Source organism: Trichosurus vulpecula, chromosome 2 (assembly GCF_011100635.1).
Source record: "Trichosurus vulpecula isolate mTriVul1 chromosome 2, mTriVul1.pri, whole genome shotgun sequence".
NCBI classification, from domain to species: Eukaryota; Metazoa; Chordata; class Mammalia; order Diprotodontia; family Phalangeridae; genus Trichosurus; species Trichosurus vulpecula.
In genome coordinates this window covers 37465107-37483643 of record NC_050574.1, presented here as the reverse complement: position 1 = coordinate 37483643, position 18537 = coordinate 37465107, and the positions used below count along the sequence as shown (strand labels likewise).

The following is an 18537-nucleotide window of genomic DNA, read 5'->3' as shown; positions in this document are numbered from 1 at the left end:
AGGTTGACCTGTCATGGACGCTTGTGACTCCAAGTGTCAGATTGTAGGGAGTGTAGTGGTTATCAGTTTCTTTTTATTGATCTTTGTCCAAGTCATGACACAGAAAAAGAGAATGGGGGAGAGGCCAGGGAGAGACAGTAAGAGAGAAAGAGACAGAGAAGGGGAGCGGATACGGGAAGAGAGAAGAACAGAAAGACCGAAAGGAGGGACATTACCAGTTAGTGTCCCAGAGCTGGGCAGGAACAGTGGCAGGTGTAGGAGGGGTATGGTGAGTGTTAGACTCTTGGATCCTATGCCCCACTTTCCATGGGCAGGAGGTGCAGGAGGGTGCGGTAAGGTCAGGGAACCTGGGAGCGATAGGGATGGGCAGAGAGGTAACTTACCTGGAGGCGGAGCTGAGCGAATTTTAGGGTGGGGAAGAGGACGAGCTAGGGCGGGGCCTCCCTCCTGGACTGGGCTTAAAGTCTTGGCAGGTGTGGAAGGCAGGGTAGAGACAGGACCATGGATTTCGTAACACTCCTTCTCCTGACCGCCCTCCTGGGGCTCCTGCTCCTATTGGCACGGGGTCCCGCTGCTTCCCGGAGAGGCCGCCTCCCCCCAGGCCCGCGACCCTTGCCTTTCCTGGGCAACATTCTGCAGATGGACCGTCATGGCCTCCTGAAATCCTTTCTGGCGGTGAGGACCGGCAGAACTGTCCGGTTGGGCGTGTTTGGGTTCCTGTGAGCACTTGCAGGTGGCAGTGATGCCGCCTGTCTCAGTTTCCCTAAGATATGTCAATAATTAGCGACGAGCGCTGTGAGATCAATCATTGTAAAGAAAACAGGGGAAAGCCTAACGAATTTCTAGAAGTTTTCCTGGGTTCCCAGGGAAGTTTTCTCCCTAACTCCTTTATCTTGGAATAAATGCTGTGAGATCGTTCCCTGTGAGGGATTTCTGAGCCCCTCTTTTTCCCCCGTGGGGATGTCTTCCGACTCAGTTTTCCTCTTGGCTATTATCTAGGAATAAGCGCTTTGAGATCATTCATAAGTGGAAATGTGGGGGAAAGTTCAGTAATGGTGGGAGGGAGGTGTAGGGTTTTTTCTGGAAGGTGTGGACCGTCTAGAAGACGGGAAGTAAAATGGGTAGAGAATGGAGGCACTTATTTTCTTTTTTGCCTCCTCCTTGGTGAGGGATGACCACTTTGAGATCCGTCCTACAGAGTGATATTTGAGTATTGCAATTGATTGCCTAGGAGAGAGGTTTTATGGGAGGAGGGGGAGGAAAGGGGAGAGTTTTATTAATTCCCTAATTGTTGCCTTCTATTCGTGCTTCTTCAAAAAAACAAAGCAACAAACCATGCATATATTGTGGTCTTTCAGTGGGAAGGGAAGTCAGGTCCTGGGTTTCTCTGAGCTTTTCAAGGGTGGAGTAGAGAGTACTCCCAGTCCTGCCTGCCCTAGGTCTCCTCTGGGGAAAGTGGTGAAGGGTGGGGAGAAGTTAGAAATAATGTTCATCAGCTCTCCAGCAGTGCCTTCCATAGGAATGGGAGTGGGGGGGGGAATATGGGGATGGACAAAATGACATCTGGATTCCACATCGTCCTTCCCACTGCCCACCGGAAATGGTCATTAGAACCCTGTCCTTCTACCCCAACCCAGGCTCTTTGCTAGGGGGATACAGAAAGAAAGTAGTTTGAAGGGAGGCCTAGGGAGGATTCAATCTCTCTCTTTTTTCTTTTCCTTTTAAGTGTTTTATTGACTCTCTTAATATTTATTATTTTGTTACAGTTTAAATTCTAAATTGTTTCCCTCCTTGCTCTCTCTCAATTCCACATTACAGAAGACCAACATTATACATGCATACACATATGTGTGTATATATGTATGTATATATATATACATATTTAATATATGTATATATTTCTATTACTTCCATATATCAGTTCTTTTTCTGGAGGTAGATAGCATTTTATTCCATAAATCCTTCCTAGTTGAGATGAATGAGCATATTATTCATAATAGCTAAGTTACTGTTTGAACAATGTTGCTGCTACTGTATACAAAGTTTTCTTGGTTCTGCTCATTTCACCCTGCATTATTTCATGCAAGTCTTTCCATGTTTTTCTGAAACCAATCTGCTTGTTATTTCTTACAGCACAACAGTATTCCATTGTCATCATATATCGCAGCTTATCCAGCCATTCCCCACGTGTTGGGCATCCCCTCACTTTCCAGTGCTTTGCCGCTACAAAGAGAACTGCTATAAATATTTTAAAACATATAGATTCTTTTCTCTTTTTCTTGATCTAATTGGCAAGCAGACCTGATAGTGGTATTGCTTGGTCAAAGGGTATACATGCTTTGGGCACAATTCCAAATTGCTCTCCGAATGATTGGATCAGTTCACACTTGCACCAAGTGTATTACTGTCCCAGTTTTGCCACATCACCTCCAACATTTGTCGTTTTCCCTTTCTATTCTTTTGGCCAGTCAGATAGGTGTGAGGTCGTACTTCAGAGGTGGTATAATTTGCAATTATTTAATCAATAATGACAGAGCATTTTTCACATGACTACATATAACTTTAATTTCTTCTTCCAAAAACTAGCTGTTCATATCATTTGACCACTTATAAATTGAGGACTGATTAATATTCTTATAATTTGGCTTGGCATTTGAGATATGATGGCTTTATCTGAGACACTGGATAGAAATACTGCCACTCCCCAATTTTCTGCTTTCTTTCTAATCTTGTCACATTGGTTTTATTTGTACAAAACCTTTTTAAATTTAATGTAATCAAAATGATCCATTTCATATCCCACCGTGCTATCTCTTGTTTATTCATGAATTCTTCTCTTATTCATAAATGTGATAGGTAATACGTTTGAAGCTCTTGCAATTTACTTATGATATTTCCTTTTATGTCTAGGTCATGCAACCATTTTGACCATATCTCTGTAAATGGTGTAAGATGTTGGTCTATACCTAGTTTATGCCAGGTTACTTTCCAGTTTTCCCAGCAATTTCTACGAAATAGTGAGTTCTTATGCCCAAAGCTTAGACCTTTACATTTATCAAAGGTTACTATAGTCATTTACTAGCATGTGTTTTATGCCTAATTTATTCCACAGATCCACTATTGTATTTTTTAAGCAGTGACAGATAGTTTTGATAATTACCACCTTAAAATACAGTTTAAGATCTGAAACTCTTTCTTTTACATTTTTACATGAAGTCCTCTGTTCTTTGAAATACATTTTATTTTTTCCTTGTTCAATAAAATAATTTTTGGTAATTTAATTGGGGTGGCATTGAATAGGTAGATTAGGTTGAAGTGTCGTTTTGATTATATTGACTCTGCTCTGTGTCTCTTTCTTAACATCTCTGTCATTTCCCAAAAAAGTGAAGTTAAAGCAAATGGGAACATTGGAGTCTTAACTGTTAGGAGAAGATATGATTTGCCAGGGATGGGGGAGAAGAAGATAATCCTGACCTTTGAGCTAGTCCTCCAAGAAGTCTGGCCAGATCATTAGCCATCTACTGGACTACCAGTGAAGCATTGGGCCAGACTGTGGGGGAGGAGAGGAGCTTCTCTGCCTCTGATGCTGAATTGGCAGAATGGGATAGGGTAAGGGGGGATGATTCTGGGTATAATCTTAGAAGCATAGAAAATCAGAGCTGGAAGGGCCTTTAGAACACAGAATGTCAAGAGCTGGGAGGGTCCTTAAGACATGGAATGCTGGGAGGGACCTTAGAACAGTGAACATAGAAGGTTAGAGCTACATGGGGGCCCCACAGCCTTCTATTTTAAATACATCCCTCTCCATTATACAGAAGGAAATGCATTGTACCATCTGGGATCTAATGGGGTGTGGCTTTTCCCCACCATAGCTTCGGGACAAGTATGGGGATGTATTTACCATCTTCCTGGGCCCTCGACCTGTGGTTGTGCTATGTGGGCCTGAGGCTGTGAAGGAGGCCCTGGTGGAGAAGGCTGAGGAGTTCAGTGGCCGAGCACCTATGATGATCGTTGATTCAGTCATCCAGGGACAGGGTGAGTGGGTCATGCCATGGTAGGGGTTGGGGAAGAGTGACAAGGTGGTTGTAAGGCTTGAGGAAGGAGGGACTTCAGATTCTGAAGATCAGAGAAGGAGACAGGTAGGGGCTGAAGATAAAGAGAGGAGGATCAGTGTGGACAGAGGAGAGTGATTAGAATGCAGAGGAATAAGAAGAAGGAAGAGAGATTTGAGGAAGAAAGGATGTGAGTAAGGCCAAGTCCCAAACCCCATCCCCTTTTCCTTTAGGGGTTATCTTTTCTAATGGTGATACATGGAAGACTTTGCGGCGATTCTCCCTGGCCACTCTTCGAGATTTTGGAATGGGGAAAAGGAGCATTGAAGAACGGATCCAAGAGGAGGCCCAGTGTCTGGTTGAGGAACTCCGGAAATCCAAGGGTGAGAAAAAGGATGCAGGCACAATTAGACAAGAGAGAGATAAAGACAGCCAGGGAGACACATGAAGAAAGAGATGTATACAGACAGATATGCTGAACACAGTTGAGATAGGGCAAGAGACAGAAGATCAGAAAGAGAAGAAAAGAGAACCTGACCATTAAGGAGGCATAAAGGATTTGGGCAAGGCTCTGATGGTGGGGAGGAACTTACTTTCCCCAGATGTTGAGTTGAGGGGGAGTGGTGGTGTTTTTTGTTACAATCCTAGAAGCATAGCAATTGTCCAGAGGCAGAAACATGGACACAGAGGAACAAAGAAGCAGAAACACTGGAGCCACGGGCGGTTCCCATCGACCTCCTGAACCTCTCCTCTCCACTCCTCCCCCCTTCCCTCCACTCCTTTTCTGTCCTCTCCTTTCTCAAGGAACCCCGTTGGAGCCCACCGTCCTCTTCCATTCCATTACTGCCAACATCATCTGCTCCGTTGTGTTTGGTGAACGCTTCTCCTATGATGATAACCAGTTCCAGGACCTGCTGAACAAGTTCAATGACACTTTTACCATAGCGAGCTCTCTATGGGGCCAGGTAGGGCTTGGGATGACAGTGATAGAGTGACACTGGGAGAGAGAGAGAAGGAAAGGAGGACAGAAAAGGAGACACAGAAGAATAGAGGGCATTGGAGAACATCAAGGGGCAGGCACGCAGAGAAGGGACGATGGGATTCAGGGAGGCAAGGACAGAGGCTAAGGAAATCAGAGAAATAGGTGATAGGGACATAGGAAAGCATGGGCACAAAGAAATATGGAGGGGGAAGATGCATGGAGCAGGTACATTGCAGAGGTGACAGAAAGAGGGGGGCCCAAGCTTGGTGGAATGCTGTTGGCTGTGGAAGTCAGGGGGCTCATCCTATTCTCTCTTCCCCTCTTCCTCCACAACAGCTATATGAGATGTTTTCAGATTTCCTGAAGTTCTTTCCTGGTTCCCATTGGCGCGCGCACAATAACCTGACAAGCATCAATGCCTTCATTGCTGAAAATGTGGAGAAGCACAAAGAGAGCCTGGACCCCAGTGCTCCCCGAGACTTTATTGATGTGTACCTGCTCCGTATGGAGAAGGTGGGCAATCCCTCCCCTCCCCTCCAAGTACTCAAACTTTCTCTGTGTGTGTGTGTATGTGTGTGTGTTTGTGTGTTTGTGAGAGGGAGAGAGAGAGAGAGAGACAGAGACAGAGACAGAGAGAGAGATAGACAGAGAGAGAGAGACAGAGAGAGAGAGAGAGAGACAGAGAGAGGTCAAGGGAGGAGAGGAGAGAGGGAAAGACTGAGGAGAGGGGTGGGGCTGGAATGAAGTGAGAATGAAATCCAGTTGTCGTCTTGATGAAATTTAGTGGCCAGCACCCCTTCTCCTTGTGGGGTAAGGACTGAAAGAAGGAGAGAGGCCAAAAGATTTTCCCAAAAAGAAAGGAACTATAGAAGGAAAGGAAGAGAAAGAATGAGAGAAAGCTGCGGAGAGTGTGATACAAAAGGAAGGAGTGATAAACATAGTGAGGGAAAAAGAGAGACAGTGAGGGTTTTCCCCAAGCTCTGTCTCTTCTGAGTCCCACCCCCTTTCTCTTTCTCTCTCTCTCTCCTTGGTGCTCTCATTAACTGCTCCAGTACCTCTCCCAGGTTAAATAACCACTTCTATGTAGAGGCAACTCTAGAGAGCCAGCCCTCATTTCTCTTGTGAGCTCCAGCCCCACATTTCCAAGTGCCTGCTGGACAGCTCCTTCTACAGCTGGGACCCCATAGGGATCTCGGAGTGTAAACTCCAGAACTAGATTGTAAGCACCTTGAGGGACGGGACTGCCTTTTGCATCTTTTTGTATCCCCCATGCTTAGCACAATGCCTGGCACATAGTAGGTGCTTAATAAATGTTTATTGAATGAAAGAATGAAGATACCAAAAAAGGACTTCACATCCCCTCTCCCTCTTCCCCATCTATCCATCCTGCAGTCTCCAGTGTTTCTATTGATGGCATCACCACTTCCCTGTTATCCCTCTTTGTAACCTCAGAGTCAGCCTTGACCCTTACTTCTCTCTTGCACCCCTTGTCCAATAAGATTCCAAGCCTTACCATTTCACTCTCAATGGCAACTCAGTACTAAGTTCCACTCTTGTGACCTTTCCTCTAGTTCAAGCCCTTAGTATTTCTTAACTGGTTTAGTGCAATAACTGTTTAATTAGCCTCCCTACTTCCAATTTTCCCCCTCAGTAACCTAGCCTCCAGTCAGTCAGTCAGTCAGGCAATAAACATTTATTAAGTCCTTATTGTATGCCAGGCACTGTGCTATGCATTGGGGAAACAAAAAGAGGCAACAATACAATCCCTGCTCTCAAGGAGCTTGCAATCTGATGGACCTCCACAGCTGCTAAAGTGATATTCCTAAAGCATAGACCTGACTATTTCTGTCCTCTCTTCAAGAACTTTCATGGGTTTCCTATTGCCTTAGAATAAAGTTAAAAAAAATCTCAGTCTGGCACCTAAAGCCTTTCAATGTGCTTCTCTTTTCTGTTATCTCTTACATAGTTCCTTTCTGAATTTCCTATTCTAGTCAAACTGGCCTTCAAGCTCTCCTCTTCCTGCTCACAGGAGATTCCATATCCTGCCTTCATATCCTTTGCCCAAACTGTGGCCCATGCCTGGAATGCCATGCCTCTGCTTCATAGAATCCCTAGTTTGCTTCTGAGCCCCACTCAGGTGCCACTTCTCACATGATGGGTTTCCTATTGCCCCCAGTTGTTCATGATATCTTCTTCTTGAAATTACTTCATAGTACTTTGTATGTAGACTTTGGTTTTACTCATCTCTGTGTTATGTCCCCCTTGTCCCCAAATGGACAATCCCCAAAGGGGATTGTTTTCTTTTTATTTTTATGTTCTCAGCATTTGGCAAGATGTCTTTCACTACTTGGTAGACACAATAGTTGCTAGATGAAGTGAATGGAGAGAGGGGCAATGTGGTTCAGTGAAAAGAGCATTGGATCGGGGTTAAAATTCTATCTGTATCATTTACTACTTGTGTAACCAAAGGCAAGTCATTTATCTTCTCTAGGCTTCAGTTTCCCCATCTGTATGCTGAGGCATTTGGACTAGATGTCCTCCAAGTTTCTTTCCCACTCTAGAACTATGGACTAGAAATAAAATGTCCCCAGGTGAGAGAAAGAAGATGGAAAAGGAGGGAGCCATGGAAAGGAGAACAGAATGGGAGATGAAAAGGCACAAGGAAGGAAAAACATATAAGAATGTGTGTTTGTGTGTGTGTGTGTGTGTGTGTGTGTGTGTGTGTGTGTGTGTGTGTATAGATAGCAAAGATAGCCCAAGAGCTAGAAAAAGGTAGAAATGTACCATGGGGATGGAGGGAGACAGAGGAAGAGAATACAATCAGGGGGACAGAAGGAGGAGGAGACCTAAAGAGAAGAAAGGGGAGGCGGAGACAGAGACCACAATGGAGGGATTTAGAGAAAACCAAACACTGAGAGTCTGAGCCTTAGTGATAGATGTGAAGGATCAGGGAGGCTCAGACACATGAAAGGAGAGACTCTGAGGCTAACCTATGGTTTCCTCCTTTTGCATCTTTCTCCCTGCCTTCCTCCTTCTCGTCCCTAGGAAAAAGGCATTGCTAACACTGAGTTCCACTACAAAAACCTCATCATCACTGTCATGTCACTGTTTTTTGCTGGCACTGAGACAACCAGCACCACCTTGCGCTATGGCTGCCTCCTGCTCCTCAAGTACCCCCGGGTGGCAGGTGGGTCTATGGGAGCAGCTCCTGGGAGTGATGCCCAGAGATTGGAGACAAGCAAAGGCTTGGAGTGGAGGTGGAGGTGAGGTGGAGGGAGGGAGCCTGTTATAATTGGTAACAAGAAGACAGCTTTCCTCAGCCTCAGTTCCTAAGCCCCCATCGCTGACAAAGGACTTTGAGATGTGACTTAAGGGCCAAGGGATATGTTTGGGCACTTTCATTTTGTCCTGTTCTATGGATAATTTTAAACAGCTCAACTCTCCTATGGGAAGCTGTCTCCCAAGGATTCCTCACAGCTATCCTGGTCCCCATCTAAATGGATAAATTCACCCAGTTATTTAAAGTGTGTATACATATATATATATATATGTATATATATATAATTCATATGTACACATTGTATATGCACACGTACACATATCCATATGTGTACACACACACACACACACATACACACACACATATACATGCAGTTTTTCTTATGGTGCACTTCCTATGAACTGCGTTTACATGCATTTCCTATGTCCCAGAGAAAGTCCAGGAAGAGATTGACCAGGTGATTGGGAGGAACCGTCTTCCAGAGATCAAAGATCGAGCCAAAATGCCCTACACCGATGCTGTCATACATGAGATCCAGAGATTCAGTGATCTTCTCCCCATGGGTGTGCCCCATTCTGTGACTCAGGATACCTCCTTCAGGGGCTACCTCATTCCCAAGGTAAGACCAATGGCATCCCCAAGATTTTTTGAGCCATTCCCTTCTAAATCATGTAAAGGAACTCAAGATCACATGGAACCTATGACTTGATGACTCCATCCTAGAACTTAGAACATCAAACCTTGAAGGGCACTTGGAACACAGGAAATAGAACATCAGAGTCTAAGGCCTCTGAGAATTTTGAATAGAAAATGCCAAGCAGAAAGGAAAGTTAGAACAAAGAAAGAGAATTCTTTATTGAGTAAAGTTTTCCAGAAAGAACATTGAAAATAAAATGCTAACATTCTAAGAACCCATAAAGAAGAAAAGAGAGAGTGTTATTAATGGGGACCCTGGAGATCTCTTCCAAGGCACTTATTTTATAGGGGAAGAAATGGAAGTTTGGAGAGAATAGAATTTAACATTAAAGTTCTATCTCCTTTACAAAAGGTTTCTCTCATTGGTCTACTATATATATGGAACATATGTCAGTGAAAGAGCTGGAGCCAGAATTTAGGTCTTAAAGAAAGAATACTAGGAGGTTAGATAGAGCAGATATTACCTCTGTGCCTCAGTCTCCTCATCTCTCCAGTAGAGTTGCTGGATTAGAGAAGCTCTATGCCTGTGACTTTATCATCCCAGACTCCAATGTTTGTTGGTGCATGGAAACGGATGGGCAGTCTTATTACCCCTGCCTCATTCCCCAAGGGTCTAGGTTTTGTTGTGGCTCAGGGTGATCTGGTCTCCTGGTGCCTACAGTGACTTGGGGCTTGGCCTAACATCTCAGCAAATCTCAACCCTCATGTGCCCTTGGCTCTAGGCTAAGCTATACCTGCCTTTCCCTGGAATGGCTCTACTTGCCCAGCTTATGACCTGGCTCTGGAGAGCTTTGATGGTCTGTCCTTGGGTATGGGGAAGATTTAGTGGAACTCACTTTCTACTTCTGGTGATATTCCCCTCTTGTGGCAGGGCACTGCCGTGTACCCTGTCTTGAGTACAGTCTTGCACGATCCCCGGTACTTTAAGAAACCGTATGCATTTGACCCCAACCATTTCTTGGATGCTCAGGGATCTCTGAAGAAGAGTGAGGCCTTTATTCCCTTCTCTTCAGGTAAGCCCTGTCCCCAAGGCCCACAGAGACCCTCCTTTGGGACCCTCCCCTCAAAGGCCAGCTAAAGACAACCAGCCATATGCTATATCTGTCCATAGGCTTTCACTTCAGACTGACCTGGAAGCTGAGGAGCCATTGGGAAAGATGAGGGATATTGGATAAATTGGAACCCCAAGGTCCATAGATGTTCCATCCCCACACACTGTGCCTCTTTTCATATTTATATGTAAATACAATATAATGCATATATCATATAACCTAAATATATCTCTTCATATTTATCTACCTTCATCAATCTATTGTTTATCATATCTCTATAAGCAAAGTGGATTGCAGTAGCTCAAAAATATGTGAGAAACAAAGTTAGATACTTCCATTCTAAATATTCATATGGATCATTTGTGGTTGAGCCTTCCAAGAGTTTATTGTTCTTATCAGGCTTAGTTGGACACACTGTACCTTGACCGTGACATAGTGATGTCATTTTAGTCCTCTGAGCTTGAAGGACAGCACTCAAACCAAACGTTTCTCAAGGCAGTCAAAGGCAGAATTTGGCAGAGGAAACAATATCTCTTTATCTCCATTGATCTTCACCCAGATGCCCATCTGCCCTGTGTCTCCTCTTTATTTCCTGAATAACATCACAGGAATTAATCTTCTTAATATATAGTGCCCCTATGCTGCCTCTTATGTTCCTTTGGAATATGATGCACTCATCCTTCTGCTAGCACATTTTTGGTCATCCATTCCATGTCTCCTTAGCCTCAGTGTACCCATGAGATCACATTTTGCCTTCTTGCATTGGGATCTCTGTTTCTTCCTCATCCATGTGGATTTCTATGGAGACACTAGAAGCCATGGACTTCATTGCTGGCTCAATTCTCCATCCCCTCATTTTCCCTTAGAGTTACCCCATTCAAAGCACTTCCTTTCTCTCAGCCTCAGTTTCCCCATTTGTAAATGAAGGGCTTGAACCAGATGGCCTGTGTCATCCCTTCCAGCTGGAGGATTGTGATCCTAAATCACTTCACCTCCCTGGGATGCTTGTGCTTGGAGAAAAACCCTGCTGAGGTCCCTTCTAGCTCTCACCCTCTGATTCTATGGGAAATGGGAGAAAACATTTATGTTGCTGATGTCACCTGGTGGACATGAAGGAAGTATTTTGTGTACTTCCAAGATGAGCCTTGGGGGGGTGGGTTCCCCTTGGCAATGGCCTCCATGACACTCATCTCTGTACCCTTAGGGAAGCGAATCTGCCTTGGAGAGGGCATTGCTAGGATGGAACTTTTCCTTTTCCTCACCACCATCCTACAGAACTTCTCCCTGAGCTCTTCCATGGATCCCGATAGCATTGACCTCACTCCCAGGCTGAGTGGAGTGGGCAATGTGCCTCCCATATACCAGCTTCGATTCCACCCCCGCTGAAGGGAGCCAAGGCTGAGGCCTGGAGATGCAGCCACTGGGCCAACCTCACTATCATCATCAATCATACTATTCCCAAGGTCAACCAGGGTGAGAAGAGACTGAGGGGATGTAGCACCATTTACCACCCTCAGATGAGGGAAACTTGAGCAGAGTGGGGATAGAATTAGCTTCAGTTTCCTCATTGATAAAGTGAGTGGGTTACTTCTGAAGTCCCTTCCATATCTAGAACAGTAATGATTCTATGTTCCTAGTAAGTGACCTGAACTTCCTCCTATCCCCACTGTTCCTCCTACAACCTAACCTCCTTACATCCTACACACTCAGCCTATGCCATAAGAGGGAGTCAGAACCATTCTTAGTCCTTTTGTGTCTCAACTGGTTGATCATGAAGCCTGTGTCCCAGGAGAGGGGAGCAAACCATGTGATGGCAAAGCAAATAGAATGTTGGATTTGGCATCAGGAAGACCTGGCTTCACACCCTTCCTGTGACATTGACTTACTGAGCCTCACGACCTGGGAGAAGTCCCTTTCATTTTTGCACCTCTGCAAAAGGAAGACAGTAAGGTCATTGGTACCAATCTCATAGGGATGTTCTGAAGCTCAGCTGACATTGTGCATAAAAAACATCATGATTTTTTCAATGGGACCTTTGATTTTGTGGGTGGAGGGAGCGCCTGATAAAGTCCTCAAATGAATGGACTCAGGGAGTTGCAGGAGCAACCTCAGCTGCTGTGATTTGTCCAGGGTGACATGACCCTGGCGGAATAGTCAGAGATGGGCCTTGGACATAGATCTTTTGGTCTTTGAGGCCAACTCTGTCTCCATTCTGCTAGTCAGCCTCTCAGAGTGCTACTTAAACATCAGATACGAGATATTCTGAGTCAGAAGGGACTTTGGAAGCTAGAATGCTGAAGGGTATGCTGTTCATTGGGTGGGAGGGAGGCTTCAGAAATGAACTAATTCAATCTACTCACTTGATTTTGATTCATTTCTTCACTTTAAGAAGTGTTTATTAAGCACGTCCTGTATGCATAGTAATATGCTAGACACTGGGCATACAAAGATGATCATTCTTTTCCATACTGTACTCTTCAAATAAAGCATTTAAAAATGAAATTGAGAGCTTTTGGTTTTATATCCTAGTAATTTCTGAATATCACCCCCCTTCCCCTGCTCCCCAGGCAGAGGACCTGGGTTTGAATCTGACCTCTGATGTTTGCTGTCTAGCTGACTTTAGGGGAATAATTTCACTTTTTAACACCTGAATTTCCTTTTCTGTTAAAGGAGGGCCTTGGACCATATAGATCTTAATGTTCTTTTCAGCTCAAGTCTATGATCCCATTGTATGGGATCTGTGATCCTGCATTTTCAAGAAATGGATAAACTGGATTAATGAGGGGACAGGATTTACTTGTTTAAGGTCACTTAGTAAAGGGCAGAACCAAGGCTAGAGGCTGGGCCTTCTGATTCCCAGCTCCAGGTATCTTCTATCGCTCAAGGGAGAGAACCTGGGTATCCCTGTCCCCCTCTATACCTTTAAGTCCCTGATGTAGTCTGACCTAATTTCTTTTCCTGCTTCCCCATGTAGCAGGTTGGAATCCACTTTTTCAGTCCTCACTATGAGACTGAGCCATGGGACAGGGTTATGTGCCTCTGGGCTCCTGCCCAGGTAGATTTCTGAGCTCCATTCTTTGAAATCTTTACAACCCACTTCTTCCATGGAACTGCTGGTCTGATGAGGGATGGGTAGGAGGGGAGGACAAGTCAGGAAAAATGTTTCCAACCGATGTACCCAGATCAATCATGATTGTGAATTACTTGGAAGGGTATGCTGTTTTTGAAACCAGGTTGTACAGAAATAAGAAGAACTTGCCCCAGGGCAAGGGTGAGTTTCTCTTGTAGACTGGGTTCTGTTCAAGAGCTGTTTCCTTCCTTCCCTAAACCTAGCACAATAACATCCCACTCCAAATCTACCTACTGCTCACACTTTCACTGTGTTCTCTGGAATTAGGGTTTTACAATTAACAAACTTGTTTTCATCTTCCATTTTGTTTCTCACTCTCCCCATCTCCTGCTACTCATTGAGCTCTTGCTCCATCCGCATGACATAGCCTCTCTGGTTACCTTTTCCTGTACTTTTTCTGCTTTCATTCAGAACCCCTGACTCATTGGTCATGGTGGGACAATTACTCCCCATCGCCACTTCCTGGTTCTCCCTCTACTATCACCACTCGGTAACCTCTCCTTCTTTGAAGTTCATTCAATCCATATTTGTCACTCAATCAAAATTCTGGTGGCTGTTGTCTACTGGCTACAGGAGATTCTTCTTCCTTCCCCAGTGAGTCAAGTACCTGGCTTTCTATCTGTCTCTCCTCCTCCAATTCTGCCTTCGTACTAGAGAATTTTGACAATTTGACAATGTTCCATCAAACACTAACTTCCTAGTTCTTCAATCTACTCTGCCATACAGATAGATGGTTATACCTTGATGTTACCATCACCCACAAACGTGAGTGGTTTACTTCCACAGAGTTCATGAACACTTAAATTCCTTTATCTGTTGATAATCTTTATCATTCTATCTTTCCTTCTGCCTTTTCTGCCTGGTGACCTCTAACCCTATTCTTCCTCCTTGCCTTGAATTCCAATCCTTCCAATACCCAGTTTCTTCCCAGACCATCTCCACACTGCCCCCAACCCCCATCATGCTTTTCTAGCTTTGCTATCTTGACGCCTTGACTATTTCTTTCAGTGGAATCTCTTGCCCTCTCATCCTGTTGTTGAGCATGTCTTGAGAAACCCTAACCTTGAATTACACATTCTGTTGCCTTCTTTCCCATTCATGTGCTGCTGAATAGAGCCAGAGAAAATCACAAAATCATGTTGACCCGGTTCACTACCATTTTGTGTTATATACTCTGAACGGAGTCCTCAATGGTGCAAAACCAGTTACAAATTCCTGAGCAATTTACTCCCCAGCTCACCACAGTGACTATTCCAAGCCTTTTCATCCTTTCTCAAGCCTCCCATGGCCCTGAACAGAGGATGTTGCTTCCTAAAATTTCATAAAATTGAGGTTGTTCTTGGAGAACTCCTGTCCTGTTCCTGATCTCACATGACTTAGATGTCTTCCCCCACTATCTTCTCCCCCCTTGCCTCATATGAAGAGATCATCTTATTCCTCGCCGAAGCACCTTCCTTTATCTACACTCTTCATCCCATTCCATCGTATTTTCTCTCCCAGATTGCCTTTATCTGCATTCTTCATCCCATTCCATCACATTTTCTCTAGCAGATTGCCTCCTCTAGCATCACATTTTCTTTCCACCCTCCTGCGTCAATCTATTTGCTACTTCTCTGCTACCTACAAACATACTCATCTCTCCCCCATTCTTTAAAATTATTCTCACTTGCTCTGACCATCCCTGTTATGCACCATTCTACACCTCTTCTCCCTTTCCTGGACAAACTCCAGGAAGATATCTCCATTAGGTGCTTCCCCTTCTTTTCCTCTCACTGACTTCCAAAGTCTCTGTAGTCTGGCATTCAATCTCAACACTGAACAGAAACCATTGTTTCTACTCTTTCTTCCCTAACCTCTTTCCTCTTCCCAATCACTATCCTCCCAGTCACCTAGGCTCACCACTTAGTCCTTCTTGAATCTTCAGTCTCTCTCACCTGCCCCCCTTCATCTATTCTCTTGTTAAGTCCTGTCATTTCTATTTTCACAATCTCTCCTGTATAAGTCCCTTTCTCTTTGTCTCCACTCACACAATCACCTCCTTGGTGCAGACACTCATCTTCTCTTATCTGGACTCTTGCAATTACCCTCTGCTTGGTTTCTTTACCTGAAGCCTATCTTCCTATTCTAGTCCATCCCCCATTCAGCTGTCAAAGTCATCCTGCTCAAGTCCCTCTGTTATCCAATGAAACCCAGCTCTCTCCCTATGCCCCCTCCATGCCCCAATCAAATATTAAACCCTCTGTATTTTAAAGCGCTCTATGACCTGACCAGTCTTCTTACACTTTGCATTCCTCCATTTACTCTACCATCTATTGATACTGACTGGCCTTCTTGGTCTTCTCCAAACAAGCCACTCAATTTCCCACCTCCATGCATTCTCACTGCCTGTCCTTATGCCTGCAATGTTCTCTGTCCTTACCTCCACCTCTTGACTTCCCTGTTCTCTTCCAACATTGAACTCAAATCTCACCTGCAAGAGACCTTTCTTGATTTTTCCCCTCCCCTTACTCTGTATCTTCCCTCAGAGACTTTGTCTCTGTCTTCCATGTACAACTGTTTGAAAGTTGCTTCCCCCAATCAAATGTGAGTTATTTGAAGCAAAGGCAGTATTTTTTCCTCCCTTTTTATCCCTAGTCTTTAGAACAGAGCCTCCCACATAGTAAGCATACAAAGAATGTTTATTGACTGACTCCTATTTGTTTTTTGTGATCATGGGCAAGCCACTTAACAAGACTCTGAGCCTCAATGTCCTCATTTTTAATATGAAGATCATGTCACTTATGAAAGACTTGGCTACTCTGATTAAGACAATGAACCAAGACAATGGTGAAGAATCTATGATGAAAAAATGCTATTCACCCCCAGAGAGATATCTGATGAACTCTGAGTGCATATTTAAACATATTTTTTTCCACTTCATTTTTATCTCTCTTTCTGCGATTTTTCTTTTGCAACATGGCTAATATGGAAATACGTTATGCATGACTTCACATGTAAAATCACTATCATATTGCTTGCCTTCTGAAGGGGTAGGAGAGGGATGGGAGGGAAGGAGAAAATTTGGAACTCAAAATTTAAAAAAAGAATGTTAACATTTTTCTTAATGTAATTGGAAAATATTAATGAAATAAAATATATTTTTTTAAATGGAGGTCATAATACCTATTTTACCTCCCTGACAGGGTTGTTATGAAACTCAAATGAGAGAATAGATATAAAGTACTGTGTTTTTTTTAAAAGATAAGACCTGTGATTTCGTTGAAAAAGGGCTTCCTAATAAGGAAACTCCCCCTGCCAATGCAAAGCTGAATCTGCTCTCTACCTAATGGTCTTAGGGAGTTTCTTGGGTGGTGCCCAGAGATCAGTGACTTGTCCAGAGTCACACAACCAGGATGGGCCAGAGGTGGGCCTTGGACTCAGGTGTACTGGACTCTGAAGCCAACTCTGCATCCACTCTGCCAGTTCAACCCTCAAAGTGCCATGTAGGTGTCAATCATTATTATTCCAGGTCAGAAAAGACTTTGGAAAGTAGATTGAGGAGTGTTCCATTTTGTAGGAGGGAGGGAACCATTACTGATGACCTAGTCTAGAGGCATGTTAGAGACAGCTGAAATTGGATCATGAGAACCAAATGGTTAAATTTTCTGCATGAGCATTCACACCTCAGAAATTGTGAATACCATAAATTAGGGCTTGAGTGATTGTTTTGTTAATTGTGTGCTTTAGAAAATGATGGAGCAAATCTTAATAATGCTAATGAAAATGTGTCCCAGGTACAGTGCCCTTCCTCCCCCCCCCCCAATTTGCTGGCACAGGCTGACATTCCTGTATACTTAATTGATATTATTTCAGTTAAATTCATTTCACTTCAAGAAGTATTCATACTCCAAAAAGTATTTATTAAGCACCCACTGTATGCAAGATACTAGCCTAGGCTCTAGAGATACAAAGACAGAATGAAAGTTAGTTCCTGCCCTGAAGAAGCTTAAATTTTCCTCTGTAAATAAGACATTTAAAAGAAGATTTACTGATGTTTTTTAAATGATAAGGTCTTCTAGGGCAGGTATTGTCTTTTATCTCTTTTGGCATCCCCAGCTCTTTTACAGTGCCTGGCACATAATAGTACCTAATAAATATTTGTTTATTTATTTACTGTTTTGTTAGTTGGATGTTATTTCCAAATGTGTCATCCTGTTCCAGGTAGGGTATTTTCCCATCTTTTTTAAAAAACTATCTTATCAGCAACTCTCCCCTTCCTTTAAAATGGCTGCTACAATTGAAAAAAGAAAAAAGCAAAACAAAGCCCTCATATAAAACAAATATGCCTCATGAGTATAAGTAAGGAAAAAGTTAAGCAAAGGCAAAAGACTTGTAGATTGCCTGAAGGCCTGGGTAGAATTCTGTTCCTATCTCTTGCTCCTCTCCCCACTCCATTTCCAGAGGAAAGAGATTAGTGCATAAGCTTCTTGCTTCTCCAGATGATGATGGGTGTATAATTAAAAGTATGCTAGCCAGGGAGTTAGAGGACCTGAGTTTGAATCTCATTTCTGTTATCTGCCTTAGGAAAATCACATGCTTCTCTGGATCTCAGTTTCCTTATCTACAGGATGTCCCTAAAGTCTGGACACATAGGCAATCTCATTAACATCTCATTAACCATTTTACTGAAGACTCTGTGTTGTTCAGTAACTTTTTTTTTCTGGGATATGCTGAAGGAGATGTCCTCAAGGAAAATCACAGATGCAACATAAAGAGTGAATGTGCAACATGGAATTATTGCAACATGTTCATGTGAATCTTGCAAAGCACACCAACCTTTTCATCACAAATGATGGAAATCATATTGAAGATGTTATTTGTTAATATTCCAATTAAATAAATGTTGTTGAAAATTTCATTCATTTCATTCCCTGAAAATGCGCATTTTTTTCCCTACATCTCCAGACGTTAGGAACGCCCTGTATACAAAGAGAGGGTAAGACCAGGTGGCCTTTAAGGTCTCCATTATATCCCATGAGTCTTTTAATTTAATTTTTAAAAATTCTGAACTTAACACCCCATGGATGGAATGCTTTGTTATGCAAAATAGTAATGAATTGTACAGGAATTGCAAACAAACCCCAAATCTCTTGCTTTATCTTTAAAAAAATCCCACCTGTAACTTTCTCCTTTTTTAAAAAAATTATTATTTATGTATTTTAACATTCATTTAAAAAAAGTTTTGAGTTCCAAAATCTCTTACTCCTTCCTACAGTTCCTCCACCCATCTAGAAGGCAAGAAATGTTATATCAATCATATATCTGAAATCATGCATAGCATTTACATACTAACCGTGTTTTAAAAA

The 18537-nt window shown here is 43.3% G+C and overlaps 1 protein-coding gene across 3 annotated transcripts; it reads left to right on the top strand.

The window, feature by feature from the left end:
- The first annotated feature begins 495 nt into the window (after window positions 1–495).
- Window positions 496–12561, top strand: LOC118837766 (cytochrome P450 2B4-like). Of its 3 annotated transcripts, none has more exons than XM_036744856.1 (9): window positions 496–675; window positions 3873–4035; window positions 4286–4435; window positions 4857–5017; window positions 5371–5547; window positions 8080–8221; window positions 8746–8933; window positions 9882–10023; window positions 11267–12561. In XM_036744856.1, exons 1-9 carry the CDS (start codon window positions 502–504, stop codon window positions 11446–11448), a joined length of 1479 nt encoding a protein of 492 aa, XP_036600751.1. In that variant the 5' UTR covers window positions 496–501; the 3' UTR covers window positions 11449–12561. The 3 variants fall into 3 exon arrangements, with proteins under 3 accessions (XP_036600751.1, XP_036600752.1, XP_036600753.1); XM_036744857.1 differs by lacking the exon at window positions 11267–12561 and adding an exon at window positions 10122–11254; XM_036744858.1 differs by lacking the exon at window positions 9882–10023 and having other exon boundaries at window positions 11267–11445.
- Window positions 12562–18537: the final 5976 nt, after the last annotated feature.